The sequence below is a fragment of the Epinephelus lanceolatus genome, chromosome 2 (assembly GCF_041903045.1).
Source record: "Epinephelus lanceolatus isolate andai-2023 chromosome 2, ASM4190304v1, whole genome shotgun sequence".
NCBI lineage: Eukaryota > Metazoa > Chordata > Actinopteri > Perciformes > Serranidae > Epinephelus > Epinephelus lanceolatus.
In genome coordinates, this window is record NC_135735.1 from 24,129,177 (window position 1) to 24,151,810 (window position 22,634).

The 22,634-nt window shown below is 40.5% G+C and overlaps 1 protein-coding gene across 2 annotated transcripts in view; it reads right to left on the reverse strand.

Annotated features, from left to right (window-relative positions):
* sbf2 (SET binding factor 2) overlaps positions 1 to 17,650 on the reverse strand; it is a 126,964-nt gene extending 109,314 nt beyond the window's left edge. For both annotated transcript variants that reach the window (XM_033619623.2, XM_033619617.2), the window contains exon 1: positions 17,506 to 17,650. In XM_033619623.2, the coding sequence (XP_033475514.1) occupies positions 17,506 to 17,560 (55 nt within the window). In that variant the 5' untranslated portion in view covers positions 17,561 to 17,650. The remainder of the gene's footprint in view (positions 1 to 17,505) is intronic.
* Positions 17,651 to 22,634: the final 4,984 nt, after the last annotated feature.

A 22,634-nucleotide genomic window follows, 5' to 3' on the forward strand; every position in this document is an offset into this window, starting at 1 on the left:
CTGGGTTGGATAAAATAAACCCTTCCAGCAATTGGTGCTGTTGTTTTTGGAATATTTAATGCAAAACAGGAACTTTTTATCCAAAAAGTCATCTTCTCTTCTCAGGCACTGCTTCTCTCAGATAGCATTAGTTTATACTTTTTATTGCTAGGTTAACTTAAGTGGAGTTGCATTAAGACAAGTTACTCGTTGTACCCCCTTGTTGTTAGGTGTTCTGTCGTCAGTATGTACACATTGAGTTAAGAAACAGTAAACAATATTTGTTTTTACCTTTGTCATGAAGTACAGTTAAAGGTGTACTACCAGATTGGCATTTTGCCTTGCTACATTTGTGTTTTTTCGAACTGTGTCCACGATTTTTGATGCTTCCTCTTGGATACATGTAGCTCACAGTCTAGCACCTTCAACAGGCAGCGCCACCGCTACAGGCACGTACATCACGCACTGTGTGTAGGGGACTAGTGCCAGAGGGGACGCCAAAACAGTCCAATATGAACGTCATCAATCATCAATTGTATTGCATAAGCTCTCCCAGTTAACGCCCTTTCAGACAACATGGTTTGAGCTGAACCGGCTTGCTGGGTGCGCTAACGTCTCTAGGCTATTACTACAGTTATTAATATTCAGCTGACTCTGCTGAGTTAAGTTTTTCAAGACCATAGCTCATTAAAAAATACCTTCGTTTAACAATGGGATAGGAACGGATCTTGCTGTCATCAGCATCAGTGCAGAAGTCCCTCAGAAACTGTCATATAGTCAACTAATTAACGACCTTGCAGCCAGGTAATGCAGAAGTGTGTGACTCTGTAGAGCCTCCCGCAACTGCTGATAAATGCCTGTTCTTCTGTATGGGAACATTTATGCAGAGTTTGGAAAGTTTGTGACTCTTCTTTTGCTTTGTGTGAGTAATGGGACACTACAAAGCGATAATGGTTAGTGCACCCAAATTGCCAGCAGCGACCCCACAAACAGGCAGAAAATACATGCAGAGTCTCTGCAGATAAATACACTACCACACACTTACAGTGGGTCACAAGTGGTGACTAAGAGGGATCACTTTTGCATGAGCCTATTATTAAATAAATAAAAAATACATTTGTTTTTGTGCAATAATGTAATTCTTTAGACATCACTGCAGTTTAACAAAAAATAACACCAATAATCTGAATAGCATTTTTCAAAATTGGTGCAAATTCAGTCAGTTTTGGACACAAAAATCACAAAAACACTCTTGGTAATGTTTTGGGACTGATTAACTCAAGATGTTTGAGGAGGAATGTGGTCCAAAGTGTGAGATATGGGAATTAAACCACTAATACAGAGAAATTCACAGGAGCGAGAAGGCTGTTCATGTTTTTAGTGATAATGCTCTGACAAGTGATTACTGGGGGGGTGAAAGAGTGCAAGTTAAAACCAAAAGGCACAAGGGGCAACCTCAATAGCCTTAATACAAAATCTTCAGTGTTGGTCATACATATGTATACAGTCATGAAAAAGAAAGGCGTACACACTTACAGCACGTAGTTAGTGCTGTCAGAGACAGCTGGATACTGATCTATGGCAGGTGTAGCGAACACAGATTTGCGAGGTTGACCATCGAAAGCTTTAACAGTGAAATAACTCCCTCATAGACTTCCCTCAGGACCCCATATGGCTGGGTCTTGCAAAACCCTGAAACCTAAATTGGATGTAATAATTCAAGTCAACATAAGTGCAAGCACAACACAATATGTATTTAGGAGTTGATATATGACTGCATCATTCATATTTAGCAATCCGAAAAGCTAATAAATGGAAGTTTTATCTAATATAAGAAACATTTCCCTGGTGGAACATGCCAAAAACAGCATTTTAAGATCTGTTTCACAATATGCTCTTTGTCACACAGAGTTGTCTGACCCCATGACTTCATCTCAACGTTATTTTAAACTCTTAGTCACTCTTTGACAGCTAGGACACACTTTCTATTTGTCAGCCAAGGGAAAGTGCTCTCCTGTCAAGAGAGTAAGAGACAGAAATTGAATACATGTGGCCCATTTCTTGAATTCATAGGAATTTGGATAAATAGATATATGTGGTTTGTTTGTGCAATCAATAAAAGCATAAACTCCCAATTCAAAGCATTCTGGCAGAATACTACCTTTGTTGAGGAGACACATATGTTGCAGATAAGGTCAGCATTTCAGACCCTCAATCATCAAACAACACACTTAAAAAAAAATGGAATTTGAATGGATTTTATCTGCAAAAAGCAAACCAGTTAGTGCCGGCCTATACAGCATTTGGGATTTTACTCTCATTCTAAAAGTAAAAACCTAAAACAACACAAGCTGACGTCAGCGCTGGCTAGCACTACAACCATGTCAAATTGCTACGTTGGTCAGAGAAATGAAAACCAACATCCCCGTATGCTTTTGCATGTGCCTTTTAAACATCATGTGTAACCTACAACTTTGGCTCAAACTATAAAAACATCTCCAACCAAAAAAGGATACAGAACAGACAGAGACACCACAGGACTTATAAGAATATTCTATATAGAAGCAGAGTGTGAGGACGCGGGGGACCGCACAGAGTAGCACGAATAGCTATGTCCATTCCCATAGTGCTGGCAGTGGAAGCTAACAAACCATGAGCAGTAGTCACGCCAAGACAGGGAGGCCAGTGGCCCTTTTACAGTCATTAGACACATATCATGGCTCTTTAAGAGAGTAAAGTCCTAATTAGCCCATTTCAATTAATAATGGTTTAACATAATATAAATAAGCAGTTAAATGAGAGGTGTGAGTTTGTCTCAATCTTTGCATGAAGATATTTGAACGGATCTGTCCACTCCACCAAGTTGACTGGGACTGAGTGTCATGACGTGTGTGTGTGTGTGTGTGTGTGTGTGTGTGTGTGTGTTTGAGAGCGAGACAGTGACAGGGAGAGGGGAAAAGAAGGTGAAAGGTGAACCATTGCACACAATGTTTCTGTAGGTGAGGCTATCAATAACTTTCTCAGAACGCTGCTTTGTCACTTTTTGTCACGTGTCTACTACTTGCTAATAGTAAGCTGACAGATAGATTTATGAGGTCTTTAGGACCCTTGGGTGAAGGGACATAAATAATACTTATAATAAACTTTATTTATAGTGCACCTTTCACAAAAAAGTAGCTCAAAGTGCCTCGCAATGGAGATGCAAAACAAAAGCAAAAAAAGACAACGAAAAAAGAAAATAAAAGAAAAAATATATAATAAAAAAATGTGTATAGGAAATATGCAAGTGAAGGTAAAAAGAAAAAAGAGCACTAAAAATATTAGAAATAAGAGAATTTTAAAAAAAAAATGAATATGAATGACATTAATTAAAAGCCTAACTAAATGTATAGATGTATGTAAAAACCCAGCAGCTGAAAATCTGAGAGTTTGTAAAGGATTATCGAAAGACGGAGTCTGCAATGTAGGCTGGTCCCAAACCATTAAAAGCTTTAAAAACAAGTAAAAGAACCTAAAAATCTATTTTATAAGATACTAGTCATTCCTAATAAAATTATTACCATCTCAGTTGTCTTTGGAATTGCTTCAATGTAGGACAAAAAATGCTAGATATCCTAAATACCCGAACGCAGTTTCTTCCTCCTTACATTTTCTGAATTGATTATTATTCTGCTCGCCAGATGGGAAGGTTTGCTGGCCCGCATGTGACCCATGGGCCGCCAGTTGACAGTCACTGCTGTACAGCGTCGTCTCTTGCTGCTTGTAAAGGCTTGCAAACATTACCAGCACTTACGTTACCGTTTGTGGAGGTCCCTTATGGCCATTTACAATTCAAATCACTTCTTAAAATTTAATTGACATGTGCTATCCTGCCAACTGTCAAGTTCTCAGTGGAAAAAAAGTGGTGGTGTTAGATCCAGTGACAACACTGGCAAATACCATGACTCAGCAAACTACTAAGCAGACAGCTTTTGAAGCCTGTATGTCATAGTTTGTCCAAGAGGTGAGATACTACGCTCAAGGGAGGTGAGCTGCTTCAAAAAAACAGGGGAATGAAGTGCTACACATCATCGTAATGACACGAGATCCTCGGCAGTCGGCTGCAGCCCCCCTGCGCCAAGTGCCTCAAGCCTGCTGTCAACAACTCCTTGAAACCCAGACCTCTGTCAAAGAGGGAGACAAATTAATCATGATGAGGCTCTTGGGCTTAAGTGGAGATTGGTCTCGGTTAGGGAGCGTATGTGTTTGACTGTTTAAACAGAAGGGAGCTGCAGGATGGTTACACGTCTGCCTTTGTTCACCTGTAGAGGCAAGTAAAACGTGCCCAGACACTGCATGGAGACTGGTGCTAGTGGACCACCAGTCTGTCTGACCGTTACGTGTCTTCAGGTCTTTACAGCTCCTCTAATTGATAGCACATGCTCGGAGAGCTCCAAGTTCAAATTTTCGACCACAGATGAAAATAAATGACAGAATTCCTCACATTCCACGAGGCTGCACTCTTGTATTAAAACAAGCCGTGCTTTCAAATACTGCCCCCCTGATATCTATAAAGAACCCCATCAGCGAGGATAATAGAACCCAGGCCTGAAAGGGAACATGCTAATTTGAACATCCGCTAGCAAAGGCGGATGGAGGTGGGTTGCAAAATCCAAAATCAAATTAATTTATTTATTTTCTATTCTTGGCAGAAGCTATTTGAACAACAAGAACGAAACTTGTCCAGGCCAATGGCATGCGTGTGCATGTTTAACAGCGTGGCTTATTTCCAGCTCAATACAGCACAACTTGTGTGTGCTAAAGCTGGACGATATAATTGTAATGTTTTTCAGCTTTCTGATGAAGTAAGATATACATACAGTATATATACATATGTATGGTTTTCTCTTGAAATGGCTTCAGGGACGAATTTATTAGGAACAATAACTATACGCTAACCTGCCTTTATTAAGTGCCGTTAGAGATTTGCACAGTCCAGTACAAACACTGGGCCTCTTTTATGAGACATTCATACGCACAGACTTTATCTTAATTAGTGTGTACATAGTTTTTTGTGAACTGTTGTGGGATTCATAAATGCCTTCTTATTGCCAAAATAAGAAAACAAAATTCACCAGTGGTTGGGACTCGGGACAACTTGTAAACTGATACCATGATACTCACAAATTCTTACTGAGGTTTGTGGCCAGTTCTAGGTCATGAGACAGCTTATAAAACACAACCGAAATATGTATATGTATATGTATCTATATGTAAGTTTGTTATGGTAACCCAGGAAGTATTTGCTGAAGGGAACTGCCCATTAGTTCGACAGCCCATTGGTTCGACATCCCATTGTTCCGACCATATTAAACTCATTGTTCTGAAGTCCGTTCCGAAATCATCATGATGCCCTGTGGTTAAAGTCTGGTTAGGTTTAGGCACAAAAACCACTTGGTTAGGGTCAGGAAAAGATCATGGTGTGGGTTAAAATGAAAAAGAAAGTGACAAACACATAAGCAGTGAGCCTGCTCCGCCTCAAGCCGGTTGCGGCGCACAGTACGCCCGCCGCGAGCTGTTCAGCACCGCAGACAGTCGGACTAATGGGATGTCGAACCAATGGGATGTCGAACCAATGACATGGACCCTTGCTGAACATGTTTTACATTTAGAACAAAAATATAATTTAAAATAGGCATTGAACCAAGCTTTTTTATGGCTGTCATGTACAACAGTTACACCTCCTGTTTCTCATGCTTTGATAAGTTGATTTAGATTTTTTAAAAATTGGTGTCCACATCAGTTTAGTCCAGCTGAGACCCGTGCTGTCATTTGCACACTGTGGTCAGTGTCCACACTACTGATACAAGGAACATACATGGTGCAGCAGGGCTAAGTCTCTGACAAAGTGACAACTCTGTGGTGGCACAGTAGTGCAATGAAAACACAGACATGCTCATGTTGGTAATTTTGAGTCTAAATTGAAAATAACAAAAACTGCCGATTCAACATTCAGCCAAATATTGACAGTAAAAATAATACTGGACTGATTATATTTAAAGTCCGGGGAAAGCAAAAATGTGTTATGAATTGATTAAACCACAGAAAACTGTGTTATTAACCACCCAGCTAAATTGAAATGATTAAAAAAATTGCCAAGTACATAAAATTAGGTTTCAAAATTGTGAAAAAACAAGCAGTATTCTCTGCTCTGAAACACTGGAGGCATCTCCACTGAAGGAGCTGAGCTGAAGAACGAGCCTTCGTGAAGCGACAGACTCTCATTAGCAGCTAACACAGTAGCACAAAGCACACACACGCCGAGCCAAAGAGCGAGCCGCCGTGCAGCAACAGCCTCTCATTCAGCAGCTAACATTAGATCACACACCCACAACAGTGAGCAGTAACTACCAATGGGCCAGGTAGCCATACGGGCTCAAAGACTGACAGATACGTCACTTATGGCTACTTTGCTTGTGTTTATGTAATGGTGGCATTTAACAGAGATGTTTAATCATGTATTTATTAGACTGAAAGAGCTCAGAGAGCTTGTGGAATTAGCAACTCGCTTCTCACATGCAGGGGATGAACGAAACAAAACTGATAGTATGCACTCTAGTTTGTTTTTATATAGTAGGGGAGGGGTTATGGTAAGAATGGCTCCAGTGTGTCATCGAGTCGGGATTTTAGGCCTGCCCAAAAAATCCAGAACACACAGAAATGGTAAAAAACTGTTTTAACTCCACAATTCAGCACTGTCAAGTTCCCGGTCTTTTCATGGCTTTGACAAGTATTTTCTAAAATATATAATGTGTTTAAAAGTATTAAAGTTTGAACAGGGCTCAGCTGGATGCTCAGTGTCACAGTTGCATTCACGTAATATGATAAACAAGCTAACAGCGCTAACAACGGCTTGGACATGTGCAACAACATTTTTTGCCGACACTAGATATCAAACAAAAGCCAGAAACAAAGCATCTGTGAGCTGTAAATTCACCACTTCCAAGTAGAAGAGAGAGGATAATGTTATGTCAGAGCAATATAGTGGAAAGTTTCTCCTCCTCTGTGCCACTGCATCACGTCCACAGCTGTCTGTATCAAAGAGCAGCTAAGCCTCCCCAGAAATACACTGCACAGCACACTGTCTATCAAAAAAAAAAAAAAAAACCTCAACTGAAAACATCTCAGTCGACTGAGGAGCCAACTGATGATCTGCATCTCCCACTTTCAAGGCGCAGACCTAGATTTTACTTTATCCGAACTTAATTTTTTCAAGCTGTCACTAGTTGATACCAACACAAGTGCATCCCTACAAAGGCAAATTTCACGTGTCAAAAATGTAAAAAGAGTTTTGAGATTTAATTACTTTGAAAAGGTTTTTGAACATTCTTGCAGAGACACCCTGAGTTCAACATTCCCCTGTATCAGCAACCCTACCGGGACTTGAGCCATTACTGCAAGTCAGCACACACACGTACACAAACATCTGACTCCAGCTACCTCGAAAGATTGAATGAACCTAGTAAGTTATTACTGAGTTGTGTGATTTAGCATGGTCTCAACAAAAAGTGGAGAGGAAAAGTTGTTAGTTTTTCTTGATTAGAGCAGATGTTTCTCCTCTCTGAAGAAAAAAGCTCCATCCATCTTCCTGATTTATCTTCCTGCTGTTTCTGTTGATTAAATCAGCCAAATGCTTATTTTACCATGTATGGACAGGCCACCAGTGGAGCTGACGCAACATTCACGTCAGCATTTAACCTGATTTTGGCCCTGTTGTGCACACAGGTGCACTGTTCTGGAAACAAGTTCACAGATATTGCATCTTCTCATTCCTCCACACCAATTTCAAGACCTGAGTTTAAAGGGACAATCCCCCCCAAAACAGAATTTACATTAGAGTCCCCCCTCCACTCAAAAAGTGCTTTTCTGAAATTTTCCTGAAATGTCTGGCCTAGACTACACTGACTTGTGTCTGTGCAGAGTTTGCCATTAGAGAGGTGTGTGCACATTCCTCTACTGAGGGGGGGGGGGGGTTATGTCTGTGCACCTGCCTAAAATCTTAGACTCAAATATACAGATTAGGTATGTCACTAATACAAAAGCCAATTGCTGTCTAATACGGAAACACGTATCGTTGGGGAAAAAGACTTCGACACAACACCAGCAAAGAAACCAGAAACCTCCCGTGCAGAGTAGATTTGTCAGTACAGACAGTGAGAGTTTGTATCAGCATAGTGCAATACAAAAACACTCCATGTCAATGAAAGTGAGGATGCAATGTCTGCATCCTCGCTGTGCTACGTTTTTATGAACTATGAAAATCTGGTCCCATCACTCGCCTGTGTTAAGGCGCATTCTCACTTCCTCTTTCTGTCCTTGCCATTCTTGTACCTGTCAATCTCCTGGAAACAGCAGGTGTTTTTGCAACTTCATCATATTGGATTGTGATGTTTATTACTACTTCAATATCAGCTGCCTGATGTTCGACACACTGTTCGGCTCACCAGAGCAGCTCCAGTCTGTGTTTGTCTTTAACCTTCTGTGGCACCTTCAGTGTTGCACCAATTCCTAACTGGACGTGAAAAACTGTAAGTGTTTCCTTTGACGCTAACACCAGCCATCAGTCAGCCTAGCGCTAGTCTCACATAGCCACACCTATACCCACACTTTAGTGCTGTGCCAGCACTGGAGAAAGCAGGAAGTGAAAGTACAACCTGTTGCAGGCAGAAGTGGTGGCCAGGGTGGAGGCCAGATCAGGAGTTTCTCAATGAGGGAGAGCCGACCTGCTTCCAGCCCCTCTTCAATTTTTTTTTTTTTTTTTTTTTTTACTATTTATGTATTACAAAACATGTTAAAACAAATTTATTGAGGCTAGTATTTCTTCACACTTCAAAATGTGTCCGAAAGGGGACTTTAAACTATTTCAGCCATTAAGAGATCAACAATGTCTTCACAACCACTGACACTGAATTAGTGCCCCGCATTTTGTCATCATGTATCACATCCAAATGACTCTAGTGTAATGTAATCAGAAAATGTGACTACATCCCAGTAAAATCACCACAGATACTGACATATTGCCTAATCCCTTTTTCTAATGGAGTGTACTGATTGATTGTTATCACCACTTCAGTCCCTCATTCTGCTGTTTAGTTTGAGGGCAGACCCAATTTGAATTCACAAACTAAAACAACATATGAAAATTATATATCAGGGCAGCTTTTTCCTTTACAATCATTGTTGAGGCATAGGAACACCCAGTTTGGGTCTCTAGGGTGACCATCATCAGGAAACTGGTTGTTCTGTGTGGATCATATGCAAAGGAACAGGCTGTGGTGCCGTTTGCATGGCAAAAGGGTATCAGAGATTAGCAAACCAATGATGTCACAATTATCAAATTCAGGAAGCTTTCCAGCTTCCACAGACAGCTGCAGGGCAAGAAAAATATGTACACAGACAGACATTTCCTTAAGGTCATGCCCAGGTCAAAAAGTTGGGAGAAAAGAAAAATATATCAGCCAAGAGAGGAGCTTCAAAACAGTTAAATACCACACACACATCTTACAGTTTCTTCAGCCTCCTCCCCCTCCTCCTCCTCCTCCTTTTCTGATGGGCATATTTTGTAGAAATGTTTTCCATGGAGAACAATAAATTGTAGTTCTCAAGTGGGTTTCCAGCAGGACGATGATAAACTTTAATATCTTTAAATCATCTTTTCATCACTTTCTCTTTCCCTCAGCTCAAAAACTATAAAAGCAGTGCTGCTCACTTGTGTCAGTGCCATAGTCATCATCACTCAGTCAGTCAGGGGTCGAAACTTTATGCTTTCTGCATATGAAGCTCAGATGCAACTGTGCATATGGTGGCTAACAGTTGATCCAAAAATGACTCTCCATTTTCCAGCTTTCAGCAAACAATTAGACGCTATTCATTTTACAACCCCTGGTTCCATCTGTTGATATATTTATATTAATCCTATTCAGACTAGTGTGAGTTCAGAACAATGACGTTCAACACAACCAGACTGAGTTCATTTTAGTTCAACTCTTAATGAGTTTTAAAGACCAAGATATTGCTGTCATTAAATCTCATCAGATTAAGGAAATGGTTAACCTGCTTCAGAGAAAGGGATGACCTAATATTCTACAGTGTTTTTGCCCCCACCAGACTATTTCATGTCACTTTTTATTTCCTCTTAAAATGTTACAGCTAAAATGTTTCCTGACGTGAACTTTAGCATAATTTGCATAGCCACAGGAATCACAAAGCTCTGATATTATAACACCTTATCAGCAGGCTGGGAGTAGTGTTAACAGTAGCCAGTGGAGTTTCCCTGCATATCAGTTCAAAACTCCACAACACAGAGGAAGGAACTCGTCCATTGTGGTCAGGACGCCTCTCACCACAAAGTCTGAATCCAAACGAGAAGCTGCCAAATGTGGAGTTCAAAAGAAAACAATCAATGGGGGCAGAAAAACCAAGATGTAAAACAAAAGCAAAACAATCCCACATCTCTCATGTGACACCTTTGGTAACAGCAAGCAGCCTGTTGGACTGACATTTGACATCAACAGCTCACTGAAGGATGTATGAGAGCCTTTTTTTAATGATAAATCCTTGTAAGTCATTATGGGGTCAAACGCACAGATGTGACAAAGCTTAAGTGGAAGTCAATGTTTTTCAGTGGAAAACCACTGAATAACATAAATAACCTTATAGTCATGCAGAGGCTGTTATTATGTGCTAATTAGTCTATTGCAGTATTGGTATCAGTTATGAAAATAGAGCAAAGTGAATGTGCATTTACACACCCAATAAAACCAAGTAAACCAGTTACTCACTGATGGAACAGCCCCACCTCTTTGCTCTTAAAATCATAGATTTATTTCTTCTGTAACTTTTTAAGTACACAGAAAAATGGTAGATATTACAAGTGTTTTAGTGTTGTCACAATACTGAAATTTCTAACTTCAAAGATATCGACATACAATACCATGGGTAAATTTTGACACTGGAGGCACTACATTTATTTTCTTTTAGGAAAAGATAGGGCTAAACCTAACTGAGAATTATGGCAGTCGAGTCGGATTTGGATCCAGGTTAGGTTTGGTGGGACGTTCAGGGTGACAGCAGGGGTACGAGGGTGAGAATGTCAGGGTAAGCCAATCAGAGATAGGACAAGGCAGAGCAAGGCGGGCGGCGGGCCATTCCTTCGCTATCCTAGAATTTGCAAATTCACGCACTGGAGAGCAGCGTGAAAGCAAGCAAATGCTCCCTCTGCGGCTACATCTTGGCGACTGAAACATCCCCAGATGTGTCCACTACACACTGACTGACAAAAAACCCAAATAGGGGGCGTTGGTAGCGTAGTGGATAGTGCCGGTCCCCATGTACAGAGGCATTGCCTCGCTGCAGCGGCCGCGGGTTTGAATCTGGCTCACAGCCCTTTGTTGCATGTCAGTCCCCACTCTCTCTCTGTCTCCCCATTTCACACTCTGTCCTGTCATTAAAGGCAAAAAGTAATAAATAAAAAATAATCTTTAAAAAAAAACAACAACAAACAAATAGAGTATGACAGAACAATGGTGCAGAATGACAGAAGTAAAAATTGATAATAATACCCTTTATTACACTCAAATTAACATATGTGTGTTCTTTTTTAAACACGGGAGTACATGCCTTTCAGTGTGTGTATTACTATTTTTTTTTTATTTCTGGTGTGTCACGCTCAACGTCACAGACAGGCCAGAAAACAGTGTAGTAAACAGCAGACAGCAGCATGGAGGCCACTGAAAATGTTACGGTGGTTACTTGTTTTGTATATCTCCTACTTTTTCAGTCTCTTTCTCAAACTCGGAGCAGACTACATTTTGATTGATGTTTGAGCGCTGCTTGGACAGAGACAGACAGTATTTTCTTTTGGCCTGTCATTGCATTGCAGTGCCAAAGTGGCTAAAATTAGCACGTCCACCCGGGTGTTGTATTTCCATAGCTGCTAATCAGAGGTGAAACCAATAAATACCTGTGAATACTGCGGACTCGTTTGACCCGGACTGAATGCTCATTGTAACCTGCAGATAATGAGTGTTGAAACCGTTGCACTTATTCAGAGTTGATAAATCAATATCTTTGAAAACACTTATGCAGATTCTTGTACTTTCAGATAGCCCTTTGCATTGGAATCTTAAACTTGTTCCAATCACAATTATGTGTACGCAATACATGCAAGATTAAACATAGAAAAAATACATACACTACATTTTGAATTATGGATTTCAACTACATATGTTAATCTTATTCTGAAAGAACTGTGCAAACCACTCTTTCAACATGTGTTTATGTTACCACAGATAAAACAAAACAAAACAGAGTACACAACTTGAATAACTAATGATTTAGAGAACCAAGCACAACATATGGCAGCACTTCAAGATCTGGCATCTACAACCCGAAATCAACATCTCCAGCTGCTGGAAGAGCCAGTCTCTAAAGCCAGTGTATGCAAACAATATTTACTTCATGGCATCATTTTGCCAAATTTAGTACTTACTAAATTAACAGATGGCCTTAAGCCATCACCTTTGCATAAATAAACAGCTGTCAAATAAAATCTTGGACTTATTAACAGGGGGTAAATGCTTTGTTGAAACTTGTTTACGCCACATATTTTTAGACAAAGGCTCAAAGAGTTTATAAATACAAATGTGCAGCCTCTTGATACAGGTCCCAGGCAACTTCCTAAACAACATTCTGAACTTGCGAAAACTTTCTGGCTTGTAAACCAAGCTCTAGTTATGAGAAATGTGTCATTTCATTTACACTGAACAAATTACAAAGCATAGACTCTCGCGCAAGTTAAGAACCCCGGATTTAATTTCATGTTGCAATCTGAAAATACTGCAGGAAAAAGCTTAGTATGCAGTCAGGAACATGGAGCTAAACTGTGCATGCATTCCCTGAAATGAGGAGACCTTGGTTAATCTCTGGAGCCAGCGAAAAGCCAACAGATGTGTGATCGTAAGTCAAACGGCACTTGAAGGTAATCACAAGGATCCGGTAAATAAAACTATGAACCCCACATGATGCAGACCAACACAAGCTTGAAAACCACTTAATAGCCAGGAGTGAAGGAGACTGATGATAGAGTTACTGTAAGCGTACAAGTTTAGGGAAACAACCATCAAAACAAACCACAGGGGGCGCTGGTGGCTTAGTGGTAGAGCAGGCGCCCCATGTACAAGGCTGTTGCCGCAGCGGCCCGGGTTCGACTCCAGCCTGTGGCCCTTTGCTGCATGTCACTCCCTCTCTCTCTCTCTCTTTCTCCCCCTTTCACACTTGTCTGTCCTATCCATTAAAGGCTAAAAAAGCCCCAAAAAATATCTTTAAAAAAAACAAACAAACCACAGAAACACCAACATGCGCTGTTTCCATAGTATTTCCAACAAGATGCATAAGTAAGTAAAAATAGCTGACAAGAACATGAACCTTTTCAGGGGTTCAAATTTTGGTTTTGTTGTTTAAAAGAAAGGGATGTTATTTTGCCACAGCGCTTCCCTTGTGGGTGTGCCAAGAGAGCCAGCACAAAAACAAACACTCTTTGAGAAGTTGTAACAGAAAGTCAATTCATGAAGGTTTCGGGGGATTAAAACCTAGCACGGATTCATTCTTGGTACAACTATTACAATAATGCGTGAATGGCATTTATGCATTCAATCTGTTGAAGAAATTACTCCACATCTGCAAAGCCTGCATACTTGCATCTCTATCGATACACATCTTTTGACAATATCACACAGCCAAAAGATATCTGCAGATGGAAATATTTTGCGCTTGATCATTTGCAAGTATTATTTTTGTTATTTTGCATGATCGTGCCATGTTACATAAGACCTTCCCCAAATCCAGACCAGAAAATCCAGACCAGAAAGTCACACAAAGTAGCGATTAGGCACCATGTCTGTGAAACACATTCCAAGAGCAGTTTGATTCAATAAAAGTGATGATATCCATCCAATAAACTGTTTGAGAAAAGCAGCTGGGCAAATTCCTCTTTTTCACTTGGCAAATTACAATTTATGGTGAACAGCACGCCAGACAGTATATAACCCCCCTGCCAATAAAGAGAAACAGCGTCCTGCTGCAAAAGGAAAATACAGGATACAGTGCAGGTTTAATACAGACTGCATCCATCTAAACTGGCGATTTCACATTCCAACATTATTCATGAAAATAATTCCAAGGTTTGTGGCTCATGACATTAGCCCCCAGGGACTCTGATCAGATTTCTTACAGAGGAATCAGCCTCTCAGGTCATGTTCTCTTTTATCATACTCACCAGCGCATATTAATGTTCACATATGTGGAACACTAATATGACAAACAGCATCCCTGCCGTTGATTTTAAAGTCAACGATAAGCTATAGAATTAGACGCTGCCCTACTTTTACTTTTTTTTCGTTTGTTTTATGTCACCTCGGTCTGTTAAACCAGGCACAATAATTTGACCATTAGTTATGAGCTTTTCAGTATTTTTTTAAATAGGTCACCAGACTCACAATGAACATTTCATAAGTGTTCTTGCTGGAGAAATATACTCAGGAATTGTTCTCATGGGGCCAATGTCTTTGGAAGGAAAATATCAATATAAGGAGGTCAATGAAACTGGGTCATGCAATTAAGGTATAAACAAAATTTAGAGAGGAACTTAAGCACACACTTCTTTATAATGTTTCTTTATACTTTTTAGTGATCTTCATTGGTACAACGTCAGGCCTGCTGTACTGTCTGCACACCAAGCTTCATCACCACTAATGCTATACTGCTTCTTCTGACTGTATTACATGCCAGGTTTGTCTTGTTTTAGAAGGTCCAGTGTGTAGGATTTAGGGGGTATGACAGGTAAGATGAGTTGTTTATATCTACATAGGGACATAGTTCTCTTCCACGGAGTCTGTCATGTTGCACTGCCATGTTTTTACTGTTACCCAGAATGGACAAACCAAACACTGGCTCCAGATGGGGCCATTTGTGTTTTAGCATCTGTCACCGAAGTTAGCAGCCCCCCTGTGACATGCTGAATCAGAAAAAGCATTTTCTTTTTTTAACCTGAAACTGATTTAGTCAGTGTTTTTACTGGTTTAAATCAGTGAGTCTGTTTCTTTTGAAGAGGAGGAGACCTCTGCAGATAATTTAGCTCACTGTGAAAACCTTCTGAACGCCTGGATCAGAAAAAAGTTAGCACAAATTAGCAGGTGCTAAGCTTGCAGGGTTGGAAAAACACTGATTTATAACATAAAACTGTTTTTTTTCAGTGTCTTTACTGGTTTTAATCTCCTGGTCAATTTGTTTTGGAGAGGAAGAGACCTCTGTGAATAATTCCCGACATGGTAAAAACCTCCCGAACAATGAACACTGAAGGAATTATAACCAGTAGAAGTTTCAGCTGGTTGCCATCTGCAATCCTCACTGCACTCCACCTAAATCTTACACAATGCTCCTTTACAACACTCCATTTCCTGTCTTAACAGTTAAAATTAGACTTTACTAAAATGCATTGATCCAGAATTTACAGGGACTGATTTACTTTTTACAGTGTAATTCTGATTCACTGCAAATTGGAACTGTGCCTGTTCCTCAACAGATTGCATGCTTAGCGTTATTTCCAACTGATCCATGCATAGTAATCTAACAATGAGAACTGGGTCAGGCCAGTGGAGCAAAAGCCAGCGCATGATGCGCAGGAGGCTTGCTGATGACCCAGGTAGGGATTCCTGGTTTGAATTAACAAGCAAGGTGGACAGAAAAAATCTGCTGTCTAGACAGCCTGCTGCAAGTTACTCTGAGCAAACTGGTTTCTATAAGCCAACTTCACTGGGCACAGGCTCTGAATAGTTAGAGAAATAAACAGTCGTCATTCTGTTTCCCTCTGTATTTCAAATCTAAAAGTCATTTCCTTTTTCCAGTTCTGAGAAAAATCACTCCCACTTGCAAACAAGGGCTCTTCTGCAGGGCTCTAACCCAAACCAACAACTGATACGCTACATTACACTCAGCAAAACATAATAAACGCAGACAAATACAATTCAATAAGGAGTGGTGTCCTCCAGAGAGGCTTAGATGTGGATGAGACATATGCCTGTCGCAGCACCCTATCAACCACAATCTGAAATGGCAGACTTTTATTGCTCTCTCTGCTATCAACTTCATCCTCATCAGCAGGCCAGTGGAGAACAAACTAAACTCAGGGTCCTCGTGTCTTATTGTGGTTGAGACTGTTTAAATGTGAATCCATTCAGACTCTCATGGTGACGCCAGGAACATTTTGTCCCTGGAGCTCAAAAAATTCATTTGTCGGTTGGCGCTGGGATGCACAGAGCTGATGAACGACAATTTTTAACCTATTGTGCATAGCAAGCTATGGTGACTAAGAGGATTCAGCTGCTCTGGCCCTTCTTTTGACACACATGGCGCTGGATGGATGCCACTGCAAGAGGCTAGGAACTTTAATTTGTTCCCTTATGGCAGATTAACTGAATATTTTTACTTTCTACAGCAGGATCCTCAGAAGTGGATGAGCAGCAATAAATTGCATAAGTTTGAGGTATTTACAAAGCATAATTTATCATCTGGGAACATGGAAAATTAGAAATGTGATGATTTAACATCTGTGCGATGCCAAAAGGTTTTCATCTACTTATCTATTAATGCTTAGAAATGTGTGCAAAGCTGTTGCCTTGGATGAAAAGAATGTGAGGCTGGACCTGAGGCATAACATGTGAGAGGAAGCATGGGGAGCTCCCAGTGAGGGACAACAGTGGAGATGAGGGAAGAGGATCTGGCTGAGCACAAGGACTGCCTTCTCTCGCAGCTGTGTAACGTTACGCCCATCGTGAAAAAAGTTGAGCACTCTTCCGGCGAAAACAAATATAACACAACAAATCATTGACAAGTGTGTGCAGTCTGCAGCGGGTTAGAAATAGACCCGAAAAAAGAGCGTGCAGGATGGGAAGGTGGGAGCAAGACCACCGCTGCCAGCGAAACAAAAATGCAAAACATGGATGCAAACAGTGGCTACATACACCAATCCTCACCTCGCTTGTGTCTGCAACACAAATATGATCGAGGCGGCGGAAGATTTGGTTTTATAGGGTGTTTGTGGGCTTTAATCAGCAAGTGTGTCTCACTATTTGGCAGTGAAAGCAGCCCCCGGACCTGACAGCAGCACGATCAGCGGGGACAGGATGTGACAGATTTTGAATCCATGAAAAGTTTCGATTGATCCAACTCAAATATCGCAACCTGTAGGGTGTAAACTTAAACTGGTGATTTGCCATCAGGCGTGTGCTTGATCTGTAAACACATGCCCGCCGGGTGATCCTCACTATCTGGCCGGGTTATTAGTATAAAAACAGAAAGTGTTTCCATTCTCGCCTGGTAGCTGTGTGGCTAAGCTAAGCGCAAAGCTATCTAGCATCAACATCATCACACACTGACTGACGGCCTGGACACAAACCTCAGCCCCTGAGAGCCGCCCCGCCAAAAACTTACCGGCTTTCTCCTGATCGTATCCCACGACAATAAAATAGTCAGCAAATCTAGCCATGTCTGCTGCTTTTCCAGAGATATACCAACACAATTCAGCATTTTTCCTGCTTCCAAAGCACAGCCATGTTTGACAGAAGGAGTGTCACTGCGCTTGCGTGCAGGAGAGGGAGACATCCATGGGCGTGGGCCCTGGAGTTTACAAATACAGCTCTGTGTCCCAACAGAGCCCCCCTTTTGGCTCCAAGCAGGGGTCCACAAGTTTTTTCTTTATACAAGGGGCAGCCACCACACCAGAATAATACTGTAGTTTACTGTAAATGTGGGAAATATAGCCTATAGAGAGCTACAGTGGCAAGCATGTAATCATAACAGTGAGTACTGCCTGGTTATTGCAATAGGAGGGAATTAGTCCAGAGATGGGACCAAGTCATTGTTCTGCAAGCCACAAGTCTTAAGTCTTTGCACTCAAGTCCCAAGTCAAGATAGGCAAGTCCCAAGTCAAGTCCAAGTCCAAGTCAAGTCCTATACATTTAAATTTGAGTCCTTAACAAGCCATAATGCACTACTCACCAATTATAATGCTATTCAAAAAATATAGTAAAAATAATATATTAAATAAACAATTATGACACAACTTATCACCCACTTACAATGGACCCATCTAACCCTAAAGGCACACAAGATGGGTCAACGACTCACATGTGACTGAAACAGCTCTGAAACTCAGAGCTCACATGACCTTAGCGACTGTAAGGGTTCACACCCACACAGAATTTAAAGCCTGCAACTCCACACCAGTCTGTTAGAACTGAAGAGGCCATTTGGGTGAGAGGCAAAGCATCTTCAGGAAGTCCAGTTGCCTACGATATAGCACTTATGATTACCATGACCTGGATAACTGAGATTCTTCACTGATGACAATTATGAGTGCTTTTTTAAAAAAATGTATTTATTCATTAAAACAAGTGCAACTGAACTTAAAGGTCCAGTGTGTAGGATTTAGGGGCATCTATTGGCAGAAATTGTATATAATATGATAACTATGTTTTGATTAGAGCATAATCACCCCAAAAATAAGACTTCTTGTGTTTTTGTTACTTTAGAAGAAGCTGTTTCTTTTGGGTCCTCTTCCACAGAGTCTACCATGTTGTTTCTACAGTAGCCCAGGATGAACAAATCAAACACTGGCTCTAGTAAGGGCCATTCAGGTTTTTGCATTAACCACATGCGAGAAGTTTCAGCTCTGCAACTCCACCAGTAGGTGTCACTAAATCCCACATACTGGACCTTTAATCATAAAAAAGTAGTGCTGGCATTGTACTTTCATATTGCTATTAACTAGTGCCACAACAGATTGAATTTTGTATGGTCTTATCCTGTCTATACATTTTTCCTCCCAAAGTTACTGGGGAAAAGTATCAAGTATTTTCAAGTCCAAAGGCTCAAGTACAAGTGAAGTCATGAGTCATTGGTGTAAAATTCCAAGTCAAGCTGTAAGTCTTTTTTGATTTTGTTTAGTTGTGTCTAAAGTCATTAAATTTGTGACTCGAACATGGGTGGATTATGAAACAATGACAGACATGCAAAAGGCCCAAGACCTCTCCTACACATGAGCAAGACACACAGACTTTGTGATAGTTTTGCATCTGCTTTTAGTCATTATGTATCTTTTCGTGTGTCTCTTTGTGGTCATTTTGTGTCTCCTTGTGTGAGTTTTGTGTCTCTTTGAGGTCATTTTGTGTCTTTTTTGGTCATTTTGTGTATCTTTGAGGGTTTTTTGCGCATTTTGTAGTTTTTTTTTGTCTATTTGATGTTCCTTTGCATCTCTTTGTGGTCTTGTTGTATCTCTTTATGGTTATGTTGAGTCTTTTTCTAGTCAGTACGTGTCTGAGTGACACTTTGCAGGGGATGGCCACGGGGAGGCCCTAACACTTTTGGCCCCTGGGCCTGTGCCCATTAGGCGTGTTCACTAATCCATCCATGAACTTGAGTCTGACTCGAGTCCAAGTCATGTGACTCGAGTCCACACCTCTGGAAATTACAACTTCTCTGGCGTTGCTGGAGACTCCCTGGGAGCTTTCCAAGAACTGCCGGATGTCCAAAACTACAGTTTGAAAGGAGCTACCCCAACGTATTATCCAGGGTGATGGAAAAACACTCATATAACACGTAAATGAAATAGCAACTTTGACAGAATAACGTAGAATATTTGCATGTCATATTCAGCAGGTTAAATAGTAATACATTCATTTTCTATAGGCTACTTGCTGCCCTCTTTTTTCAGTATGATAATTTTGATTTATCACAAGCATTTAGTGCCAGGGACACTTCAGTAGTGGAAATATTTGTCCTCAACTTTAACTGCAAACCAACCACTAGTCACGTGTGCCCTTATATCAAAACACACAACAAAAAAAAGATTCATTTTATCCTCTTAATATGACAAAGCTGCTCCACATGCAACAATAAAATGATCAGGGGTTATTCCATGGACTCACATATTTGTGTGTGCCTTTTTACCCCATGCTTAATGCTTCAATTTTGTGGTGAGTGCTACAAAAGAAAAATCATTAGTGGTGCTGTCACAGACAATGTTCTTTTTTTAAAGTTGCTCCATTAAGCTGAGCGTGGTTGTGCCTTGGACATACAGTGTGAGAGGCAGGATAAACTCCTGTGGTTAGTGCAAAAATATTGCATATTTATAAAAACAGGAACAGGAACAGCGCATGGAAATCAGTGCTCTAGCTAATGAGTGTGAGAGGAACGCACAAACCACCGTCACTCTCGACAATAGCAGGAACACCGCAAGCAATTTCCACTGCGTTTTCTCTCACTCTTCATCTCTCCAGTTGTTTTCTTTGTCTCTCCCTCTTTCTTTCTATTCCACTTATTGAGGTAGTCAAATAGTTGAACCGAAGCCAAAACAAGAAGAAACACAGACCAGGCGTTCACATAGTGTTTATAATTATACAAGAATGACGGGATCTGGAACAAAACATTTTTTCAGGTGACAAACATTTCTAGTTTAATCACAGCATGATAATTATTATGAATCATATGTCAAATTTGTGCCTTTGGGGTTGACACCCTCTTTTCCTGGCACACCTGTCATTAGTTGCTCAGGTTTCCTGTCATGCATACCTGCCCGTATCAGCATAAGGTCATCCAAAAATTGACAGTCATCCTACGACAAGGACTTCATGGAGGACAAGCAAAAGATTTCTATATAAGGAGCCAAAAAGCAACAGCAGAATTTTGTTGTCATGATTGCACAATCTCCTGTTGTAAACTAAACTAAGGGGATTACTTATCTGCCGGAGGCAATTATCATTACAAAGTGCTTACAAAACATTTTCTGGTTTACAGCACATGTGTTTGACATTTATGTATTCTTTGAGCTGGGTCGCATGAGATATAAATACCCTCAGGAAGGTTCTGTGTCAGGGACCTAAACAATGAGATATGAATTATGGGATGCTGAAATGCTTGAGCGGAATGTCACGTGTTAAGTTTTTCTGAAATTATGTTGAAAGAACTCGAGGGACCGTTGTTCCTCTTCATCGAAACTGAAACAAAAAAACTGTAAACTGAAAGCATTACTTAGCCCAGCACCCGACAAAACAAATTTACACCACACCTTGTGGAAAGTTAGTGGAATTTCTACATTGATAAAACCAAATGACTCTCCTCTGGTATTTACAGCATTTCACTCTGTAAGGGAGTATGATTTTAATGTTACTGGCATCACATATTCAGTGCGCTCATCTCAGACACAAATCCACACTCGCAATCAGCCAGATGTGGGCTGTGATAAACAAAAAGTTGTAACTTCCTTAATGTGCTATTTGTGATGGTATTTCTGTTCATGTATCCCCCTGAGGGCTTATTATACACATCTGCATCATGAACAGCACCGACAGGGGTATTACTTTGAGCCTTACAGACTAAACATCAATAAAAACCAGAGGAAGACATATCTTTCTCTCTGGATGTGGACAAAGAGTGGCCATGTAAAACGTGCTGCCTGCAGGTTAAGAGTGACTCACTGCACTGACCATCCCATGATGTGTGAGGTTGAGACATACAGGCAGACTTGATGGCTCCCCCATTATCACCTAAAAGAGTCCTGTGTTTGCATTCCTGATGCAAAAAGTGAAGTCATATTACGTATAATTTATAACAGCAACAAATCAGAACTATTTTAAAAAATGTCTAAGCCAATATTGTTCATAGATCACAGATTGTTGCTCAAGTTCATCTTCTGACTCTGGATTTATTTTTAGGTTAATTGTAAAATTCCACTTCGCATTTATCCAAATATCAAAATAAATGACATGGTAAGTCCAGAGTCAAATATTTGCCTTGTACAAACAAATACAATGAGTATATTGTGTTTATAGTTGGGCATACGGTCTATATTTAATCAGTTACTCAATGCTTGTCTTTTTCCACATCTCAAATTCATCACCCAGCGTACTTTCAAAGCTGACATGGAACCTTACTGCGTCAGGGAGTGCCGTGAAAAGCAGACTGTGGACACATTCCTTAAATTTTATTTTACACAATTAGCCAGGTTGGACTGAAAGGAATCTTAACAAAAACTATAACTAACTGACCCTAAAGTTCAAATAAACAAGATGAATGTTTGAACCGTCTCCTTTGTGATTTTTTAGATTCCTAATACCTCTCCTTATAGAGAGCAGCTGGCTGAGATGAACACTTTGTACTCTTGGTGCCACAGTGAGTGTATTATGTGACTTACATAACTGGTGCTAATTGATTGTTGCCATTATATATAGAAATAAAACAAACAACATTTTATGATAATTGTACATTTAGTTGATATATCATTTATACTGAGCTGAGGAAAAGCTAATGTCTTGACTCAACACTGAAAACAGGATACAGTGGCTGCACTGCACTGCACTTACTCTATCACTATTTTCTTTTATCATTTTAATTAATCATTTTTGATCTTTTCACTGTGTTGCGTTGTTGTACTTAATGAGCAGCAGCGCAGCAGCAGTGTGCTGGATGGGGTGGGGGAAAAGGATGAGAGACTGTGTGTGTCAGTCAATGAGCCCCTCCCACCTCCTGTATAAAGGCTCCCAGTCTGGTGTGTAGGAGCTATT